Genomic DNA, 22245 nt, shown 5'->3' on the forward strand with positions numbered 1-22245 from the left:
CATTAGATTATCGAGATGATTAAATTAAATAAAATCTAACTCTAGTTAGGCTATTACTGGTCGTGCGGTTTGCGCAATGGACTGTCGTTTGAATTTATCGTTGTTCCCGGGCCGGGTTCAAACCCGCTGCCCGCTCCCATCCCCAGTCGTCCTGTGGGAGGTTTGGACTTGGAAGTAAACTATCTTCAACTCTGATCTATAGATCTATACAATAAGTAGATTAGATGATCTAGTTCAACTTTTTTTTTTATTGAGTATTTAGATTTTATTAAAGATCTTAGATCTATAATAATGGATTAACTATTTTATTCAACTTAAAAATATATAAAAAAAAGTAGTCAATATTTTGTTTCGTAAAGTTTGTTTTCAACTACAAATACTAAAATGGCGTCAGACGCTGCGGATAGTGCTGTAATATTACAATGGTAAGATCATGGAAACACAATCATTTATTTCTAGATCTATTGTTCAGCATATTTCAAATTATAAAGTTTTATATCAATGTGTTAATTCTGATACAAATTTAGATTAGGTAGTATTTGACTAGATCTACATTCATTCATTCAACATTCTCATTGAACAAATCAATTTTTTAAATTTTTAATTAAAGGGAAACTGAGACTCCATGGCAAAGCCAAATGGCTGAAATGGCTTGAAATGGTTTTTCAAATTTGAGTTATTGTCATATTTGAATTCTGCGTAAAAAGTTGTAATAGTAAACATTTAACCATGTTTTCTTTAAATGCTTAGAAACATTTATATTTAATAAATTAGACAGTAAATTCTTGACATCTCCAAAAAACAGGGTGCATTGAAATTTTGTTTTTGATTTAGGTTAGTTAGGCATACGTCACTAACACTTCCATCAACAACACTGAAAAGGAAACTATAGTAGATTATTATATTAGGCACACCGGCTGTATTCGGGAACTAGGTCAAATTTTTATTTTATTTTTTTATTTGGTGACGGTTTAACTTACAAAAAAACTGAAAGCAGATTCTTATTCTGCAACTAAAGGACTATTCTTCTTCTTCTAGCCAGCTTTATTGCTGCTGAGCTGTGAGCTCTTTTGCAGACTGTGCCAAGGAAAAAAAGTGTGCTGTTTTCTTCAGTTGTTCAGCACTGCCGCTAAAGGACTATAAAAATAGCTGTGTTTCTTTGAATTACCACTCATAGTCAAGATTTTATTTTAAAATAATTTGGGTCACTTCATGCTCCTATAATAAACGCAGTTTTTGTGCTTTCTCCTTTAGCGCACATTGAGCATCGTTAAGAAACACCACTATGTTATTGCTAATAATTATATCTGTGATAAAAATTATTTAGATTGTATTAAAAGAAGTAGATTAACTTCTGCAATATGTATTTATAGTATATTGCCTCTCTCTGTCTCTCTCTCTCTATATATATATATATATATTAGGGGTGCACTGGATAGTCGCTCCGGCTTCTGCCGAATATCCGGCATTTTTTACTATCTGGTGCTATTCGGCTCCGGTCGGATATCACTACCGGATAGTAAAAAATACACCTATTTAATATGCATAAAGTGGACCTCGTTCCATTAATGTCTGTTGTAGAATGTATTAATGTTTATATTAAATTAAAATAATGTGCTTAAAAATAGAGCCATTATGAATATGCACCAAACATCGTTTATTATAAATATAAATAGAAATGAAACTTTACATCATAAATGCGCTTTACATACAGAGCAGCAATGACTGACACTTTTTTCAATTTTTCTTGACCTTTGAGTAGGTTAGTTAACATGTTAAAATGCTACATTCCTTGACTACGTCATGCTGACCAGACGTCTGTCTAGCTGTGCGGGTATATCTCCAGAGGTAGAGATGAACAACTCCCACCCCCTTTTATTTGTTTAGTCCATCACATTGATTTTTTTTTATAGGCAGGTGACCACAAGTTAAATGCGATGGACGTAGGTTTAATGTCAGCGTATTGACACTCTCTAGAGGTCACACCTTTGGAGGGAACTGAGTTTGTTTATTTAGTAGTTAATCTTTATTAAGGGGGCTGGACTACCATAGTCACACCTCTAAGGTAACCAGGTATATTTCCAGATGAACAACTCCCTGCCCCTTTTATTTGTTTAGTCCATCACATTGAGTTCATTGATTGACAGGTGACCAAAGTCAGATACGTAAGCACTCTCTAGAGGTCACACGAGGGAACTATGTTTGTTTACTTAGTAGTTAATCTTAATTGAGGGGTGGGGGGTGGACTGGACTTCAAGCCAAACATCTACACTGGTATCCGGACAAAGAGTTTGCTTATTTGGAGAAAAATCTTAATCACGTGGTTGGACTAGAGGCCACACCTTTTCAAGTGTGCCGAGTTACTTGAACATAAATCTCAATTAGTAAGCTGGACTAAAGATCACACACACCTAAATGAGTGACCTTTAGCTACACAGAACACAAACCGCGAGATTATATAGCCCAGTAAGCCAGTAACTAATTATTTTGTAGAAGACTTTGTTAGCACGTTGTGTTTTTTCATTCTGGCTTAAAAAATGGTCAATGTCTATCAATAAATTGGGTGTCAAGGACCAAAGAAATAAAATAAAGAGTAGGAGGTGTTTAGCTCTCCATTTAAAGATAGCTCTGGTCGTGTCTTCTACAAAATAAGCTGTTAAGCTTGAATAAATCAATCAGTAACAGAGTTTAAAACAATAACATATATAAAAGGAAAAAAAATAAAACCAACCAATATAGGTATATTATTTAACAGTTTCGTAAAATGTTCAGCAACACAAGCTATTAACAAGACACTTAGGTATCCGGCTCCGGCCCTGGCTGAATATCAAATTTTACTATCCGGTCATATCCGGCCCTGGTCGGATATCAAAAAGTACTATCCTGTGTACCCCTAATATGTATATGTATATATATATATATATCGTTTATAGTTTATTTATTTATATATGCCTACCTATATAATCTATGTGTAGAAACAGACAGAAATAAATCTATTTAAATTATAGATCTATAAATTAATTATTATAATTTAATAAACATGATATTTTCAACTAGGCTACATGTATTCTCTGTCTCTTTCTTTTAATTCCCATGCAAGGTCCCTCTTCTTTTCATAATTTGGATGTTCGTTTTGTTACACCTTAACATCCCCTCCCTCCCATAGATGCTTTTCTTTGTCTTTTCATGACTCTCTCCCCCTTCCCTCCACTGCCTGTATGATAGGTTGTGACACTACACGTTTAGTGTATACATCTCCTCACCACCAGCTCTTGCCTGGCGTGATCACCTGCAGTGGGCATGGTCTCTGGCTTCAAATTAGCAGCCTGCACTTTTTCTTTCATTCATAAATTAGATTTTCTAGATATCTCGATCTAGGTCACGTTTATTGAAAAAAAATTTATTAATCCCAATAATATTTCTTATTATGATTTTGCCTTGTGCACTATAAGAGAATGTGTTAAATTCATTATTATCATTGAAACGCCTCCTTTTTAAATTTTATTTAACAGCTAACAGTATGAATGTGATTGGAATGTCTTTCTAAAGATGTTTGGAAGCTTATTTTGATATATCCACCAGCCTACGATCAAACAGGCTCATAATATAGCCTTCATCCCTTATACGGGTATGAATTGCCGGGGGAGGTTAAAACAATAGCTTTACATACTTGGTTACCGAGAATCTAAAAAACTGCCATCTGCTTTGGAAAAGCGGAACAAAAATACAGGAACGTATCTAAAATTGGACATGTGCAGTCCCGAAACATCGTTTTTAGCTCCAAACATAAAAACAAATTAATTATAAACAAAAAAAGCGACGTGTTTCTTAAAGGAGAATTCGATGAGCTGTGCCTTATATAAGAAGCTACTATAGATTTAACCAATCGTATCGCTTCATTTTTACAGGCTCTTGTGCTTAGTGACGGCCTGTTCCACAGACCAGAGCTATGGTACAGTTATAAATACATGTATACTATAGGTAGATCTAAAAGCATTAGGATAACTAACTCGAGAAAAAAGTAACATTTTCATCTAAGCCTCTCCTTTTCTCAAGAAGTAAATAGATTGTGTGTCTGAGACTACGTGTAGTCGGTTATGACAAGACAACCAAGCGAAAGTGTGTGTTGAGTGGTCTGGCAAGAAAATACAGACTGCCGTGGTTAGTCAAGCATGTAAATCTACTTTTAATATGCATTTTTTCTTTGCTTACAAGATCCTAGATCTAACTCATAACTGCATAGACAAAAATATATTTCTTTTACGAGAATGTTAACTTTGCTGTATGGTCTCCCGTTATACAATTTAAGTCAATATATTAAATTAGTAGGCTAGTGTGACGTCACATAGAAACCCTTTGAATGTATGGCTGTTTTTGGATGCGCAGGAAAATTACGTCAGAAAAACATCAATTAATAAGTTATTATTACAAATTTAAAAAAAAAATTTATTATATTCATTATCTGTAAATCAAAACACATATCAAAAATTGTCAAAACTATTGGAGTTTCCTCTAATATTTTATAATTTATCACATGGTCACTAATTCACAAATCAAACTAATTGTCACTAATGTGTAAATTGTAACTACTTACACTTACAGAATATGAGAATGAAAGAGCCTTTAGCCTTTAACTTTAAGACAAGAGGATGAAAAATGCTTTCCAAAAAACACCAAATTTATTATGCTAGCATTATTCAAATTATTGGTTCAAAAGTTATTGTGATTTTAAGTTTGTCCGAAGCGTCCTGACATCCTATAGATTAGTATAGATGGACTTATTATAATCTATAAAATATAAAGAAATAAAAAAAAGTCATACACTAGAGTTAGACTCTATTAATATAGAGACAGTAGTCTTAGAGTACTGCTAGTACTGAGTAAGACTAACTAGTAACTTTGACTAAGACTAAGAGACTGACTTAGAAGAGAGTCAACTAGATAATAGATAGATCTATTATGAAAGTTACTAAGTATGATAGTAATGTATCTCTACTCTTACTTCTTAGAGTGACTTCGAGTAGTTATAGTCTAGTAGGCCTACTACTAACTAGATTAACTAGAGTAAAGTTCGAACATCGCAGATTTGTAGAGGTTCGAAAGGTTAACTTTTTTATTAGAATCAGGGTTCGTAGCGCTCCTAAAATCTCCTAAAAAATGAAAAGTCTCCTAAAATCCTAAAATTCTCCTAAAAATTGCCGAAAGTCTCCTAAAATTTTGTCCACTCTCCTAAAATTTTTACCCAATATTTTTTTAAAATATAATTTTGCTTATTTCTTGCTAAAAATGTGAGGGGAAAAACAACAGCGTAACTAGGCATTCTGATCGCATGACCTTACGGGCTGGCTGTGTTAATGAGCTGACCAGTGACGCGTCTACACCGCCTTTCACCTTTAGTGAAGCGCGACCTCGTGATTGAAGATGGCCTTGGCTCAAGCAAGCATTTCACCTGGCAGTATTTTTCTGAAATCATTTATTGTTACCACTAAAGACGCGCTAGATCTAGTCTGTAGTGACTATTGCCTATAATTAGAGCAATTACAAGACTAATTTGTAGGCTACACTCCTCCGGGCCCTCCCTCACCTAAAATCTTCTTGTTGTAAGTGTAAGACTAAGAGTGACTTCGCGTTGAAAGTCCGTAAATCTTCTAGATCTAGCTAGTATCTAGTAACTGTAATAGTATTTAGATTTAGATCTAATTTAGATCTAGTGAAGATAATTCGCACCTAACCTGAAAACTCCGTGAATTTTTGTCAATTTAATGATCTCGATACATCTAATGTCTAGATTACTCTAGAAATACGCTAGATTCTAGATTTACGCTAAATCACTTTGAGTCTAGTGAAGATAATTAGCACAAAGAAGTGAAAAGCCCGCAAATTTAGACTCTAGATCTACGGTATATCCAGTGAAGATAATTCGCATACTGCCGCGAAAAGTCCGCAAATTTTTGTGACTTAGATCTAGACTCTAGATCTACGGTATATTCAGTGAAGATAATTCGCACACAGCCGCGAAAACTCCGCGAATTTTAGTGACTTATGTCTAGACTCTAGATTTACTCTAAATCACTAGAATCTAGTGAAGATAATTCTCACACAGCCGTGAAAAGTCCGCAAAAATTAGTGACTTAGAGTTAAAGTCCTCGAATTTTAGCGAATTAGCTTTAGAGTCTAGATCTTCTGTAAATTTAGGGAAGATAATATTCACACAGCAGTGAAAAGTCCGCGAATTTTCGTGACTTTGATCTAGACTCTAGATTTACGCTAAACCACTAGAATATATATAGTGAAGATATTTCTCTCACAGCCGTGAAAAGTCCGCGAATTTTAGCGACTTAGATCAAGAGTCTAGATCTACTGTAGATTTAACGAAAATATTTCTCATTCAGCTGTGAAAAGTCCGTAAAAATTATTTCACTCGTAAAAAGCCAGGGAAACTATATGGTTGAAAATGATTCTGCTAGGAAAAAAAAACGCGAATAGGTCTAAATCCCCCCCCCCCCCAATCCAAAAGCCATTTTTTAGTAAGCAAATGTCAACTAAACATTCAAATAGGTCAATATTGCCCTATATATTACTGGCTCTGTTTATGAAAAGGATTTAAGTTAACTAATAGAAGAATAAAACATTACCTCAAATGCACACCATGACTCTAGTATCTATAAGATACACATAGGAACTAAAAATGTATATTTCCATCACAGAGAATATACATCATGAATTAGGCATCTCTAAGAATGTTTCTAGTTTAAAAAAAAATTGGAAAAGTAACCATTTGTAATGTTTTTAAATAAATCTTTGAAAAAAAAATGGTTGTTTGAGGTTTTGGGATGACAGTCAAGTTGTTACTAGATTAAAAGATAACTTTCATTACATTTTCTGTGGACATATGCACAGCTGATAACATTGTTTCTGTGGCATATTGACAAGATATTTATTATTTTAAAAATCAAATAACAATAATTGATTTGATAAATGCTTAGTTTTGTGTATGTTTTACTATGTATCACACAAACGGATAGGAAACACACACACACATCATACATTTCATCCTTAAAAAACCTCTTAAAATCTCCTAAAATTTTTTCATGGAAAAGTGCTACTAACCCTGTAGAATGTTTACTACTATATTGCTACTACGCATGCACCTTTTTTTTTCACGTCTGCTACGTTTTGCTTCCTTTTCCTTGACAAAGAAAAGTTCATTGTCAGGACAAATTTGAGAGGTATTGGAACCCTAAACACAACCATCAAAACTTATTTACTAAAAAACACCTTAACAAAAGAATCAAATCCACTGGAGCTCAAAGTAGGCACGCTTGAAACAATTGAAAGCTATAAAAAAACAGCTATTCATATTTATACAGACGGATCGGCTTTCAAAGCTACCATCAATGCTGGTCTTGGTGCCTTCCTGGTCTTCCCTAAAAATAAACACTTTGAGATAAGCGCACCCTGTGGCGATTACTGCTCAAACTTCCAAGCCAAAATTGAGGCAATTACCATAGCACTACAGACAGTGGAAAACAAAATATATGAAGGAGTGCAACCACCATCAGATATTGTTGTCTTTACAGACTCCCAATCTACTCTGCAAGCACTTAACAGCAGCACCTCAAACAGCCCAAGAGAGTTGACAACACTCATTGTGATAATCCACCAGATGATATCAAAATTAAATATCAATATTACACTACAGTGGATCCCTGGACACATTGGCATCATGGGAAATGAAAAGGCAGATAAGCTATCAAAGGCAGGTTCATCTATGGAACAACCAGATAGACCTGTTAACTACCTCACCCTAAGGTCAATGTTAGTCAACAATCACAAAGAGGAGTGGCTCAACCAATGGGCATCAGGAAACACAGGCAGAGCCATGTACAAAGAAATGACTACGCCTAACAAACTGGACAGTATTAATGTCCTCCCCCCGCAAAGAACAATCTACAATTTTCCAACTAAGAACAGGATACACACCACTATTAAATTACCACCTGAACAAAACAAACTCCACACAACTCCCCCTTTGCAGACATTGCGCCCACCCCTTTGAAACCGTAAACCATATCCTCTTTGAATGCCCCTCCCTAATCCACCTTAGGCAGACCCTACTTCCACTACAGCCCAACATAACCAACACTCTGTACGGCAGTGCTGCACAACTGAAGAAAACAGCACACTTTTTTTCCTTGGCACAGTCTGCAAAAGAGCTCACAGCTCAGCAGCAATAAAGCTGGCTAGAAGAAGAAGCTTTAAGATAGTGATATTATACATTTAAAAAAGTGTCCACTAGCAAGAACTAAATCATGAGAGATAATGGAAGACAATATAATTATTGATCAAATATATGCCGTCATTTACACGCCTACGCTATATACTTGTGTCTAACGGGAACTGCTGCCAAACCTGTTGCAGGAGCGACACTAGTGTATACAATTATCCTTCAACCAGCTACGCTAAATACTTGCTAAATACTTGTTTCTGGAAATACTTGCTAAATACTTGTTTCTGGACAAGAGCTAGTTTCAAGCCTGTTACATCACTTGCTCTGTGCTTGGTATGGTCTCAAAAGAATTATAATCAATATGAATGGGCCCCCCCCCCCCCCTTTCCCTCAAGTCCACTGAGCATGGTAGAATAGTGGAATAGTTGATACTCTCTGAGTGGGAAAGAGTATGAGGTCACCTATCACTCCTCCTTCACTCCCTCCCCTTCTAAATCATTCTCCCAAAAGAGGCTTTTTACTGCTCTACAGGTAACACTGTCTCGTGACCTTGGTTGACATCAGTAACAATACCTGAAAGAAGCTGTGGAATGTGGGAAAGGTGGTAATGGAGGATGTTCTTGCACTAGAGTAACAAGAAAATGACTTCATAGTGACAATTAAAGATTAAAACATGTTTTAGATATATTTTCTTTGACCTCCATCAGCCTGTTCAAGCTTAATAACTAGGGGGAGAAATCTGATCGAGGAAAAGTACGCTTGGCGAGACTCACCCTACTCCTCTTTGACCTCATATTTAATTTTAACTAAGCCTAGTGATACATTAAATCAGATCTATTTTTATAGACAAATGGATGAGGAATTCAGAGATACCATCAGTTTTTTCATAAGTCAGACCGTTACGGTACTGTAACACAACATGCAGATGGTACGATGTGTTGTTATGCCGGGGATTTTACTTGAATTCAATAGTTAACAAAAAATGACGATCTAGAATCACAATTAACGATTCTTTGATAAAACAAAACTCTGGAACTTTATTTAAATACAACGTAAGTACAGTTTATGTACAAATTACAAATCAATGAGCATGAAACATATTACAAAGGCTTTTCAAAACAGAGCTCTTAGAAACGTGACTGTCTACAAGGACATTATTTTATCGACTGGCGTTACTTCCCTACTCCCCGCCAATTCTCTGGCGCTAACTCTTTTAAAAAAATGTCTTTGTTTAATTTCAAATCAACCAATAGATTTCAAACATACTAATCACGTCCCTTGGGTAAATCCTGACGTGCTGTCAAGTGTCTAAATTTGAGGGGTAAATCCCGAGGCTCATGTCGAGGGCTTATATTTCTTACAAATGTGAAATGTACAAACAATTTTATAATGTAATCTGTGACAGGTACTATAAAAATCCAAACGTGAAAGCTGCCACCGGGCTTAATGCATTTGAACTTCACACTTTACTCTAGATGACTTAGAATTATGTACTTAAATAATAGATTGTAGATTATCATCATCTTCTACTTCTAGATCTAGACTACTATAGATTATAGATTAGTCTGATTAAATTTAGAGTATTTCTAGAGTAAGCTCTTACCCCATCAAATTCTCCTTCACTGAACGCGTCACTTTTTTTGTTTGTAATTCATTTGTTTTTATGTTTGGAGCAACAATTGATGTTTTGCGACTGCACATGTGCAATTTTAGATAAATTCCGGTATTTTTGTTAAGTTTTTCCAAAGCAGATGACAATTTTTTTAGATTCTCAGTAACCATCTGGCATGTATGTAAAGCTATTGTTTTAACCTCCCCCACCAACTCACACCCATATAGGTAGGCTGATGGGCATATCAAAATAAGCTTCCACTCATCTATAGGAAGACATTCCAATCACATTGATGCTGTTGGCTGTTAAAGAAAATTTAAAAAGGAGGTGTCCAACAAATAATAATGAATTTAACTCCTTCTTCTTCCTTGGACACAGCAAAATCGTAATAACATGTGTCAGAAGTGAAGAAAAAAAGTTGCATGCACAGTAGAAATATAGCAGTAAACTTTCAAATAAATAATTTTTAGTAATAAAAATGAACTGATCAAACCTCTCTACAAATCAGGGCTGATCGAACTTTGCACTTTACTCTAGCTATAGATAGACTAGATCTAGCTTGAGTCTAGTAGCAGTGGCATAGCAAGGTGTCCGGTTCAAGAATATCTTAGTGAGCCCCCATCCACCAATAAATTAAAAGAATTTAGTGATAGTGTGTGACAAAACCATTTAGTAAATTGAAAGTATCAGTATGTTTACCAAAAACATTCCAATGCAATTAGTGTACCTTTTTTTATAAGTAATAATTCATACGTTTGATTCAGTTAAGACTCTAAGACTCTGTACAAGGAACAGTGTCCTAAAAGTCAATATAGCTGTGAATCTATGTGCTGAAACAAATGATACATACATATTGAACATAAATGAAAAGCAGCACCAAGGACCAAGTTTTTAAATGAGAGAAAGTAGTGAACTAGTGACCCTGGAAATGACAACACCGCCTAGCAATAACGCAGTAAGCGAACTTAACATCTAGACCATCAGAATTCACAAAAAAATATTCTTCTGATCCAGAGTCATTCACACATATGCAAATTACCACCCCAGTGGTCAATGGTCACATACCCTAGCTAGCCCCACCCTCCATCTCGCCACTTCAGGGTTCACTAACAATTGCAACAGAGCTGACACAAAAATTTTTTTCTTTTCCTCTCCTTTTTCTTTTTAGTTTCTTTATTGATCTTAGCTAAAAAAAAATGCAGCATTTACTTTAAAATGGTCTTATTCATTTTTTAAAATTTTTTTTTTAAGTCTACCAACAGAACAACGGTACATGGATCTTTTAGAACAGACAGCTAGTTTTAATACTCGCCTGTCGCTTGAAAGAAAGATGAGACTTCCATTTTTAGACTCACAAACAGGAGTTGCTCAGAGGCATACAAATCTCTTTCATCCTTACAGACACAGACAACCTGGTAACCTACATTTTTTCTTCAGCTCTGATCTATATAATTATACTCTGCAGTAGAACAGATATATTGTCACTAAAACAATTTCATTATTGCATAGTTACTATTTTTGCTTGTAACTAAAGATTAGCACTTAATAGTGTAAATGAATAGAAATTGTATTTAAAAAATACTAAACTAACATTTACAAACCTGAAACAGGGTCAGCTGTTTCACTTTGTCTTTAGTGTATTTTTTTGTTTATTTTACATGTTCTTGTCCAAATAGCGATGGGCAGGAGCATGGGTACAAGCTTTGCATTTTTTTTTTGTAGTGCAGTTCGATTCTGTAAGATATGTCTTGAAAGCATAAATAAGATGTCTCATATTTTATTAGGAAATTTGGTGGAGTATTTGTTTGAGTATGGCTGTAACACCCCGCTACAGCCCATGGTAGAACCTGGCCAGCTTCATCACATCTTTTCCTTTAGATTAAATTCTGAGCTTTTCATCTCCATTTCTGAACTAGGAGTTGTAGATTTCCCTCTACATCATCAAGCTATTGCACTTTGGTTGTCTCCCTATTGTTTTTTGTTGGTCTACTATTTATGCTTCTCTCTTCTCTCTTTTGAGGCGACCTGCCCAGGCAATGTAATTATTGTTACAACTATATTTCCTGGTAATTTCAAACTAATAGTAATGTGTTTTTCCAAATATTTCCTAGTAATTTCAAACTAACAGGACATTAGGCTATTTTTTTTCCTAATTTAACATGTACATGCATTACGATTAGTTTTATGTGAAGCTGTGTCTATTTAGTGCAAATTAGAAAGAGAAATAAAAATGCAAAAAATTTTTTCTTCTAAACTAGCTTAATCCTCAAACTTACTCCTTTTTTATTTAAGTAGGGTGGATTAGCCAAACTGTCTTACTTCCACACACATACACACATGCTTAAGACTGTCACTGTTCTTGTTTTGGTTCAAGGGAAGGAAGACAGGTTGAGTGTAAAAAGTAAACTTCAATTTTAAAAACTTTGATCTGCAAAATGTATTAAAAAAATTCAACCTCTGCATAATTTATTGGGGGGGGGGGGGAGGAGCAACATAACTTGGTAAGACTTATTATTGTCACTGGGTTTAAATATGATACTAAGCAGATCTATTTAAAATTATTTACAAATGTATTAACTGAGAGTAAACTTCCTTCCCAAAATCCCCTCTACTCTAAAAGTATGCAGCTTTTCAAATGTTTTATATCTTAAATTCTTGAATTTATTATTATTATTATTTCCATTGACATCATTCAGGTCTCATAGAAGGGCAGTTGTATACCTATCCAGCTAAACGGTGGAAGAAAAAGAAAAGATCTTTTTTTCTCTCAGATCGTAGAGTTGGTGCCCATGGTGAACATGAAGCTGGGGATGCTGGTAAACAATGTTAGAAACAAAATTTTGTTAGTTTATCTCAATAAAAATAAATCTGTGTTCATGAATAGATCTTTACTTGTTGCCTGCTTTAAAACATGTAATGTATCTTTGTTTTGCTATTGCACATTGTTTTCTATCTCTGTATTTTTAACTTCAAAGCAGATTGATTACAGTTTTGATTAGTGCTATAAAGAAATCAGTTATAAATAGTAACTTGATTGTTAGAGGGCTTGCTTGGTCAATTCACTTGGTTTGAGAAGTTTCTGATTTGCCAGGAAAATGAAAAAATAATTTTAATGCTGGCCAGAGAAACAGGACTTGCAAATTACCTTTCCTTTTTTTTTTTTTTTTTTTTTTTTAAGTTTTTATTTTATAAAACTATAATTGTATTTTTCTTTGTAAATGTTTATATTAAAAATGGTAGAAGATTTTTTTTTTTGAGTTTTTTTTTACTGTAAAAATATAATTAATTAGCAATTCTATTTAATCTCTTCAGATATGCATCAGATTAGTGCTATTGAGAATCCTGCTCATCGATTGGATGAGCATGATTTTGAACACATAGAAACGAATGATGGTTGGTATGATGATGTAGATGACTTTGGTGAGCCTCCAGATGATGGAGCTATGGTGGACGACCAGTCAGATATAAGTGATTTTGAAGATTCACTAAAAGGAAGAAAGCGCAAAAAAGTTAGTGATTTTGTTTTTAAAGTTTTATTGTATCTTTTTTTAAAAAACATTTAGATGCAAATTACCATCACTTATCATTTGTTAGAAATTTAACTAGATTTTCTAGATTTAATGGTCTTATCATTTAAATATCCACACTAGAGTTTTCGACTAATATGCATATATATAATTTAACTATCATTATCTTTGTAATGTCTCAATGCTACAGAATTTAAAATTTAAATGTAAAAATTTATTATCTGGTACACACAACAGCTTCTAACATTGAGATTTACATCAATAAATGCTTATTTTCATATATTTGCTTCTATTAGCTACGCATACTGGCTAGTACTAACTCTGGTTAAACTTGTTTTAGAGGTTCAATTTCTTGTTTCTTTGTCATATAAAGGTTAGATTAAGCTAGCAACTCATCAGCGTCAGTGTTATTGCATGTTATCTATTTAATGCCCATCCGCCTATTTTTTTCCAAACTGGTAATTGATATCCTAATACTACATGATCTGTCCGTGCCACTGTTTGTTTTGTTGGTAATGACTTGAACACAAGAATCCTGGGATTTAGTTTTTTTCTTCTAAAGCAGTGTTGAATTATATATATATTTTTTTTGCATTGTCACCTGCATGGTTTAGTTTTCAACTATTGCTGCTGTCTTTATTTTCCACCATTGGAGGTTTGGTGGATGTTGTTTCTTTAACTAAAAAGCTACAAACTCCTGCAAAATTGTAGTGTATGAAGCAAGCAGAAATTCAAACTAGGAACAATCATTTTGTGGTCTTATTAGCCCACCCTTAGGCAGACAGTTATTATATTTTATTCCTGAGGACATATTAGATAAGAGAATGGTGGAAAAAATTGTATTTACTATTAACTTTCTCCAGGCTCCTGCTAAAGGAAGGAAGAAAAAAACGGAAGATCACAGTAAAGAACTACTGAGTCCTGAAGACAAAGAGAAACCATATGCTTGTGAAGGTACTAGAAAAATCTCATAATTATTAATTATCTCATATTATTGCTTCTTTATTCTTTGTAAAGCTTCTTTACAGCCAAATATATTAAAACATGACTGAAAAATATCGAAGAAGAAATTACTGTTTCTTTAAAAAAAAATCTTAAGTTATTCTTTTATCACAATTGTTCTACATGCAGAACTAAATCATTCAGTTGAATAGACATTGTGACTTTTAAATTATATTTATTTTTTTAGTCTAACATATCAACTAGTGAACTATTTACTTCTGACTTTTATATGGTTTAGTGAGGACTAGATGCTCCAGTTTAGATTTAACATTAAAAAAAAATATTTTAATTTCTTGTTTGGCTCTTGATGTCTTTGCTCTTAAAGGGTAAAAGAAAAATGCTTGAATGTCATGGGTTGGTACAGTTTAAAAAAAAGTACTTTTGTTTTGTTGTCCAGTAGAATGTTTACCTACCTTGATTTATTGCTGGCTAATGCCTAATGCACTAATTAGCAAGCTTTGTGGTATTAGAAAGGATGGAATAAACAAAGCTAATGTACCATTAGAAAGCATATTAAGAGGTCTCCTTACAAAAAGCTACAAATTTATATTTTAGACTTGTATTTAGGTGAACCAAAATAATATATATATATATATACAAAATACAATAAAAATGATAAAATGTTACAAAGAAATCCTAGAATATGGTTCTTTGGTGAAGTCACATTTCATACCAAGAGTCAAACTGCAATTTAATTAATGTAAACATTTACATGGTCTTGAAGTTTTATTTCATGTTGATCTAAGTATTCAGTGGTTTTATTGTGATGTATCAATTTATGTGATATTGATTTAGTAACAATATTAACACTGGAGATATAAACCTTTCATTAGTGTAGACTTAGTTGCATTATACAATGTAGGTACATATTATGGGGGCTACTTTGAATCATAGCATTTAACTCCAACAACATATTTTTGCTATTGTTTTTAGTCAAATCAAAATCAATGTCTGATACTTAAGCGTCTAACCCATGACATGAGCTTTAGTAAAATCTTGAATTTGTCATCTGTCTACTAGGTTAGTGTCATTCTCAATGTGTGTACATTTGTATGTGATCATATTTGTTTAGACATCTTGCATTTTGTTGTAAACTGTTTTGAGGTTTAGTGGGGCTTGGAGCACATTTGATTCTCTTGCAGGTACATTACTAATTGTTCATTTGATGTGCTCTTCACCCTCTTCTCTCTTTCAATGGTAACTGTTGTTTTTTTTTAATCAGCTGTGACTGTTACGTTGAAAACGACAAAATTTTTGCTCTTATAGGGTGGGGTGAGGGGACAAGTTGATGAATTAGATCACCCCACATCAGTAGAACTAGTAACCTTAATGTCTTATCTTTGCACCACAAGCCCACTCTAAGACATTTTAAAAAATATGTGCCTGGCTTTGTTCCACTCTTAAAGATTTAAAAACAGTTTATATTGACTTGCTTTAAATCCTCAGTTGGAAGAAGAAAAGGTACTGTCGATCCGGCTTTATATATTCTTCGGGTCTTGATCTTTGTCTAGTCTGGTGTATTTTTTCTACTCATGACTTTGAATTAGCTTCTTTTTTTTCCTCCTTCATCTTTAGTTTCTCTGTGATGATTGCAAGAAATGATTTTATGCTGCGATGTTTTGTGATTCCTTTTTTTTTTTTTTTTAAATTTTTATTTTAACTTCGTTTTTTTCCTTTGTGTTAAATAATTATTTTTTTTTGGTCAATGGATATCACTGCCAAGCTACTTACTCACCAAATACTGAATGATGTGATGCTATATTGTTTGCAGCTTGTGGGGCCCGCTACAAAACGCGGCCAGGGTTGGCATACCACTACTCTCACTTCCACAACGGCATGATGGATGAAGAGAGTAGGACGCCGTCGCCAAAACCGCAGAGCCGTGCAAACTCAGGTTCAGTGCTGATAACACAAAACACAAGTGTTGTCATGCTCTGCCTTGCACATGCACTTTTTTTTTTCCCTGCTTTCTTGTTTCATTTATCATAGCATTTCCCTTTCTGCTTAGCTTGTTGCATGTTTTTTTTTTTTAATTTGCTGTGGGTGGTGTTGTTTTTTTTTCCACTCTTTGCACATTTGCACAACTAAATGGCTTTAAGCTGTTTTTCTTTTTGGTTCAGCTCTGTCCAACTGCTTTAGTAAATTAATAACTGCTGGCTTTATTAGGTTTTGTGTTGTTTTGTTTCTAGCTTGCATGCATTTTGAAATATTGATATATTGTTTTTATCCGTTAAGTGAATAAGAGTTAAAAATCCAAATTTTTAAAGTAATCATGTAATTTCAAGAAGATAAATATGTAATTTGAAAAGATTTCAATAAAGATACTGCTTAATCTCACTAGCAATTATTCATTTATCCCTAATTTTCTCACACCATTACACTATATATTTCTTAAAAATTTTCATAACCGCTGACAGTTTGGTAAATCTTAAGTCTGAAATATCAATTTAAAAGCACTTGAAATTTAAATGCATGTGAGTTAATGGTTAATTTTTTTATATTTAACTTTTTAATTTTTTTTTTATCAAGTGCTATTTTTTATAATTGGGTTATATAAAGCTCTGCAGGTCCCACAGATTTTAATTTTAATTAGAATTACAATTTGAAGCATTCATACCCTCCTACATGCATACATATATATATATATACATACATATTAACGTTATAGGGCTGTTTATGTTTTTAAATAATGTTTGAGAGTTAGGGAATTTTCCAACAAGAAAAAAAATCTTTTATAAACCTGTATATTTTTATGCACTGACTATTTTTTTTGATGATGAACTATCTCTTTAGATTAATATTTATTGCTATCAACTTACTTTCAGGTAGTGGTAGATGTAAAAAAGGTAATCAGTGGTATCTCATTAGATAGCTATCATCAGTCATATTTATTTTATTACTTGGCTGCCATCAGCAATATTTATCATTTTAAAAGCTTTTGATCTTTGAAAACAAAGATTTTGCAGATAGCTTGCAATTTTAATCAAGGCAATATGTTTACCTTTCTAAAATTGTGGGGCCTGCAGTTGAACAAAAGTTTGCTTATCCCCGATGCAAAATAGAATATAAAATAATGCATTCAGTTAATTTATAGCAGTATAAGAAATTACAATAACATCAGTTTTTTAGTTTTTTTATAATGCTACTGATTCTACCTAAAGAAAATTTTGATTTCAGTCTCCCAACATTTGATAGCAAAATCAGGATACACAATTATTTTTTAGAAAAAAAAAATTAGATGTAGTGCTATTTTGATATAACTTCTTCATACCGTACTTTAAACTAATTCAGACAGTTGAATCTTTTTTTTTTTTTCATTTCGATCACCTTCAGGTGGTCAATACTGCAAATGAAATAGAATTTTCTTTAACAAAATGTTATTAAACAACAACTAATAAAGCAAAAAAAAAAATAGACAAATGTTTCTAAATTTATTAAATACTTTAATAGGTAGGAAGCATGATGGTGGCCCTGATATTGTAATATGTCAAGTCATACTGGAATACAGTTAACTGTTTGTTAAAATGTGAGGGTTTTTTTTTTTTTGGCCAGGGGTGTATTTTTTTAAACTTTAAAAAAAAAATTCTATGCTCAGGGTGATTTGTGCTTCTAGAAATAATCTATTAGTCTTTTGTAAATGATTAAAGAAGTTACTTATTGTTTGTCTATTAAAGTCATTTACATTTATGGTCAGCTGCATTGAAAATTTTTAGTTTAGCACTGTTTCATTTGCAGTTCGACAAACAATACATTTATCATTTGTATGTGTTAGCCCATCAAAATGTAAACAGCATTTTATATTTAACTGTTCTTTCTTTTTTTTTTTTTTTTTTTTTAATTTCATTTCATATATTATGGGAATGTTAATTTATTTCTACTTCTGTGTCTTGGCTTTATATACCTTTCAGTTGCTAATACAATGAAGTTAAAAAAAAAAAGATTTTTTTTAAGAGAATTAAAAGTAGTATAAAACAAAAAGTTGTACAATTTTTATTAAGAAATAAAAAAAAGAAAATTTGTCCAAAAAAAGAAAAAGATACAAATTTGTTCACCAAATTTAGAGGATTTTATTTTATTTACATAAAATAAAATTGAAATGTAACTTAATATAAAAATGAAGAAAGAAAACATTTTAACATTTTAAGGCAAGTTTTGTGTTTTTTCTCTGCTATTACATTGGCCTATATGTTTTGTTTCTTTTCTTATTAACTCCAGAGTATATTCCAAAAGCTACTAAACGAACAAGGGGTGATACGTCATCTAATGGGAAAGGTAAAACACATATCTATCATCATCATCTTCATATCATCTTCTGACACTGGTCACACGTGCCAACAAGTTAAAAATAGAACCAAAATATTTCATTGTTGGCCTCACTATGTTCCCTATCTGACGTTTTACCCAAGCATTTTAAACTTTAAAAAAAAAGGTGTTTTTTTTTCCACTATGAGAGATAAATGTTCTCAAAATCTTTTTAATGTCACTTGTATGTTATACACATTTTACCATTCAGAAATTCCAAGATAATATCTCAGCCATGCATTGATAATGTTTGTTTCTATTTGATTGTACTTAATTTTCAGGCTAGCTACAAATTACATTTGACATCTTGGAAAGTTCTGACTGGTGCAGTCTCTTACTAAACTCTTACATTTCTTGTCAATAGCAATGTCATAACATATGTGGATATTAATTTTGTGTATATTGTTTTAAATATTATTTATTATGCCTACAATTATATTGTATGATTAACTCTTTTTCTCCTAATTGACGATACCATCGTTGATTTGAACTCATGAGATTAAATTAATTTTAGATTTTATAAACTTAACTTTGTCTTATATAAAAAGAACATGGATTCCCCTTTAATTCTAGACCAAATAAAACATTTTCTAATAAAAAAACAAAAATTTTATTGAAGCTTAATTATAAGGTAGGGAAATACTACTTAGCAAAATAAAGAATCCCGTCGAAACGTGGAAAATAATTACGGAGAGAATGAGTTAAAGCATATGAAAATTAATAATAGGAAAAAAAGTATTCCTTCCTATATCTTTTTTTTTTTTTTTAAAGATTTACACATTTTAATGTAAGTCTTCATTAAACATATTTGATTTTAAAATAAGTTGTATCTAATATTAATTTGAAAAAAAAAACAAAAAACTTTTTCTGTCTATTTCTACTAAAAGCTAAAAAAAAAACACTTTATTATATTTAGTTGGAGAAGATGAAAAATCAAATTTAGATGTAAAACATTGGTGCTAAAGATGGTATACTAAGGCTGGAATAATAGATAATTTTCTAATCTGACAGCAAGTAAGTCCTCACCAGCTAATGGGAACAAAGTGTCAGCCAATAACTATTGTGACTTTTGCTTGGGAGATGCTACAGAGAACAAGAAAACAAAAGTGGCTGAGGAGTTAGTCTCATGCAGTGATTGTGGTCGCTCAGGTAAAATTACATGTGATCATTAAGAATTTTATTTTCTTTTTCTTTGACATGCAACTGAGTTAACATTAATACCTAAAATCTTTTCTAAAACTATATTTGTTCCTTCTCTACCCCACTTATTTTTGTGTCATTGAAAATGTAGGTATGATACTTGTTTGCATGATTTGTACAAGTAATTAAGTGAAATGCCCTTTCTATGTGTAAATCTTTGATAAATAGCAGATTATTACATATCTTTTAAAACAGAGGATTAAAAAGATATCATATGGCTTTTCAATGTGAATCATACTGATGATTTTTAATTTTATTACCAATAAATATCTCACAGGAATTGAACTAATGCCTTGAAAGGTCCTGATGGGATGCTGTTGACTATAGTTTGTTTTCTCTTCTCACAGGTCATCCATCCTGCCTGCAATTCACAGATAACATGATCATATCAGTTAAGAAATATCCCTGGCAATGTATTGAATGCAAGTCCTGTGGTCTCTGTGGAACTTCTGACAATGATGTAGGTTAATATAAAAGATAGTATAGAACAACTATTAGAAATTCTATGAGTTAGTAGCACTCTTTACTTCTGATGTCTTGCTAATCTCAGCATTGTCTCTTTATTCAGACTATTACATTATTAAATGTACTTACAGCATTTAAGCTATTTAAATAATGTTTTAATAATAAATTATTTTACATTATAATTGCAGAATAACAAAGGTATATTTTTTTGGCTATGATGTACATTTCTTTACATTGACTACTTAATAGCATAAATTTTGTATGTGTTTGTAAAGAGTGTAAATGTTTTATAATTTGTCTAAAATAGGACCAACTGTTGTTTTGTGATGACTGTGACCGAGGATATCACATGTATTGTCTCAACCCACCCCTCTCAGAGCCTCCTGAAGGTTTGCTTATAATTTTTTATCTACTATTTTGGATTACTCACATTATTATAGAACTGTAAACAAAGCTTTATATATCTAAAATTGTATGTCTCTGACTCAACATTATGATTCCATCCATTGCAGGAAGCTGGAGCTGTCATCTCTGTATTGAAGAATTTCATGGTGGCAAGAAACCAGCTGGGATGAATTAATCTGTTAGATTAATTATAAAACATTTTACATTGTTAACTGAATGACCTGATATCTGACATGCTAGATTACCAATTTGATCAGGGATGACTAACCTATAAGAAAAAGCGTCATTCATTAATCACAAAATTAAAGTGAAAAACTACTGCATTTAAAATTTGTCATGTTTTCTGTAAATATATATTTTTTTAAATGTTGTTTTGAGTAATTATTGCTTATATTAGACTTTTTAAATATCTGGGCTTGTACTATTTATAAATATTGTACATATGTCTCAATTGTTTTTCTTCAGAATAGCATATTAACTTCACTTTTTATTTTGTATAGTAAAATTAAATCAAACATGAACAACAGTTCTTTATGTTGAGACCTGAATGCATCACTGAAGATGTGTCAGTTTGCATTGGTTCCATTTTTTAAATTTCATTCTTTCCATTCTTAAAATTTTAAATTTAAAATGATTTTGCTATGCAGAATGGCGTTCTCATTAAGATGCTGTAAGTGCTATAAGAAATTGACAACATAATTGCTCTTTGAACCATAAATATTGTTTTACTAATAAGGAAAACATTGATGTGTGATGTAGGAGCACCAAAAAATTGTATTTCCCCAGATGAAAGCTGCCAACTGTTTGCAGGAGTTGTAGATTGTGTTAATGTAGATACTGGTTGCATTTTTCTTGATTTTGAAACCAACACAAAATTTTGACTTTTTGTTGATATATATAACATTTTAAAGAAAAACAGCATTACAAAAATTCAAATGTCTTTAAATTTGATTTTCAAGTGCTTTCCAACTTGTTTAGACAATTGATTCAGATTTATCTATTTTTACTTCCTACATTTGAGGAAGGAGGATATGCAGAAATCGTTGCACCAAAATAGCTTCACTTCACAATTAAAAGTAAAAATTTTTTTTTTATGTCTGGACAGAATAAACAAAAATAATCTTTACAACTGTTCTTCTCTTTATGTAGCTAAAATGTTCCTGAAAATATTGTGTATGCTGTGAACATTTTTGATGTTATACAGTTTAATTTGTACTATTTTACTATTACTCAATAGTAATTAAGTATTAGAACTAGACTACTAATGGAAGTTTTCTTCTAGAAACCATTTTTGTTTAGATGTACATATCAAAGTAAATTTGAGTTGCTCAAGGAACCTTTGTCACTGATTTAGTTAGAACTAAATAATCTGCATCATTATTCCAATTCATTTATCAAGGTTGTGCTTAGTAAAAGGGACAAAATTACTTGTAACTATTTTAAATGTTTTCTGAGATGTTCTCTATGAATAAAAAGACAAAACAAAAACATCAGTAGTTGTT

At 32.4% G+C, this 22245-nt stretch overlaps 1 protein-coding gene across 9 annotated transcripts; it reads left to right on the forward strand.

Annotated features, from left to right (window-relative positions):
- The first annotated feature begins 269 nt into the window (after positions 1–269).
- On the forward strand, positions 270–22245 carry LOC106077827 (zinc finger protein ubi-d4-like). Of its 9 annotated transcripts, none has more exons than XM_013238700.2 (12): positions 270–425; positions 11094–11257; positions 12539–12667; positions 13155–13351; positions 14233–14323; positions 15818–15832; positions 17197–17217; positions 18587–18643; positions 19685–19822; positions 20221–20333; positions 20646–20727; positions 20851–22245. In XM_013238700.2, the coding sequence occupies exons 1-12, from the start codon at positions 385–387 to the stop codon at positions 20916–20918; spliced, it is 1116 nt and encodes a 371-aa protein (XP_013094154.1). In that variant the 5' UTR covers positions 270–384; the 3' UTR covers positions 20919–22245. The 9 variants fall into 9 exon arrangements, with proteins under 9 accessions (XP_013094154.1, XP_013094300.1, XP_013094012.1 ...); XM_056021081.1 differs by lacking the exons at positions 15818–15832; positions 17197–17217 and adding exons at positions 3909–4174; positions 16143–16265 and having other exon boundaries at positions 308–425; positions 20851–22244; XM_056021080.1 differs by lacking the exons at positions 15818–15832; positions 17197–17217 and adding exons at positions 3909–4161; positions 16143–16265 and having other exon boundaries at positions 308–425; positions 20851–22244.

This window comes from Biomphalaria glabrata, chromosome 2 (genome assembly GCF_947242115.1).
Source record: "Biomphalaria glabrata chromosome 2, xgBioGlab47.1, whole genome shotgun sequence".
Classification (NCBI taxonomy): Eukaryota; Metazoa; Mollusca; class Gastropoda; family Planorbidae; genus Biomphalaria; species Biomphalaria glabrata.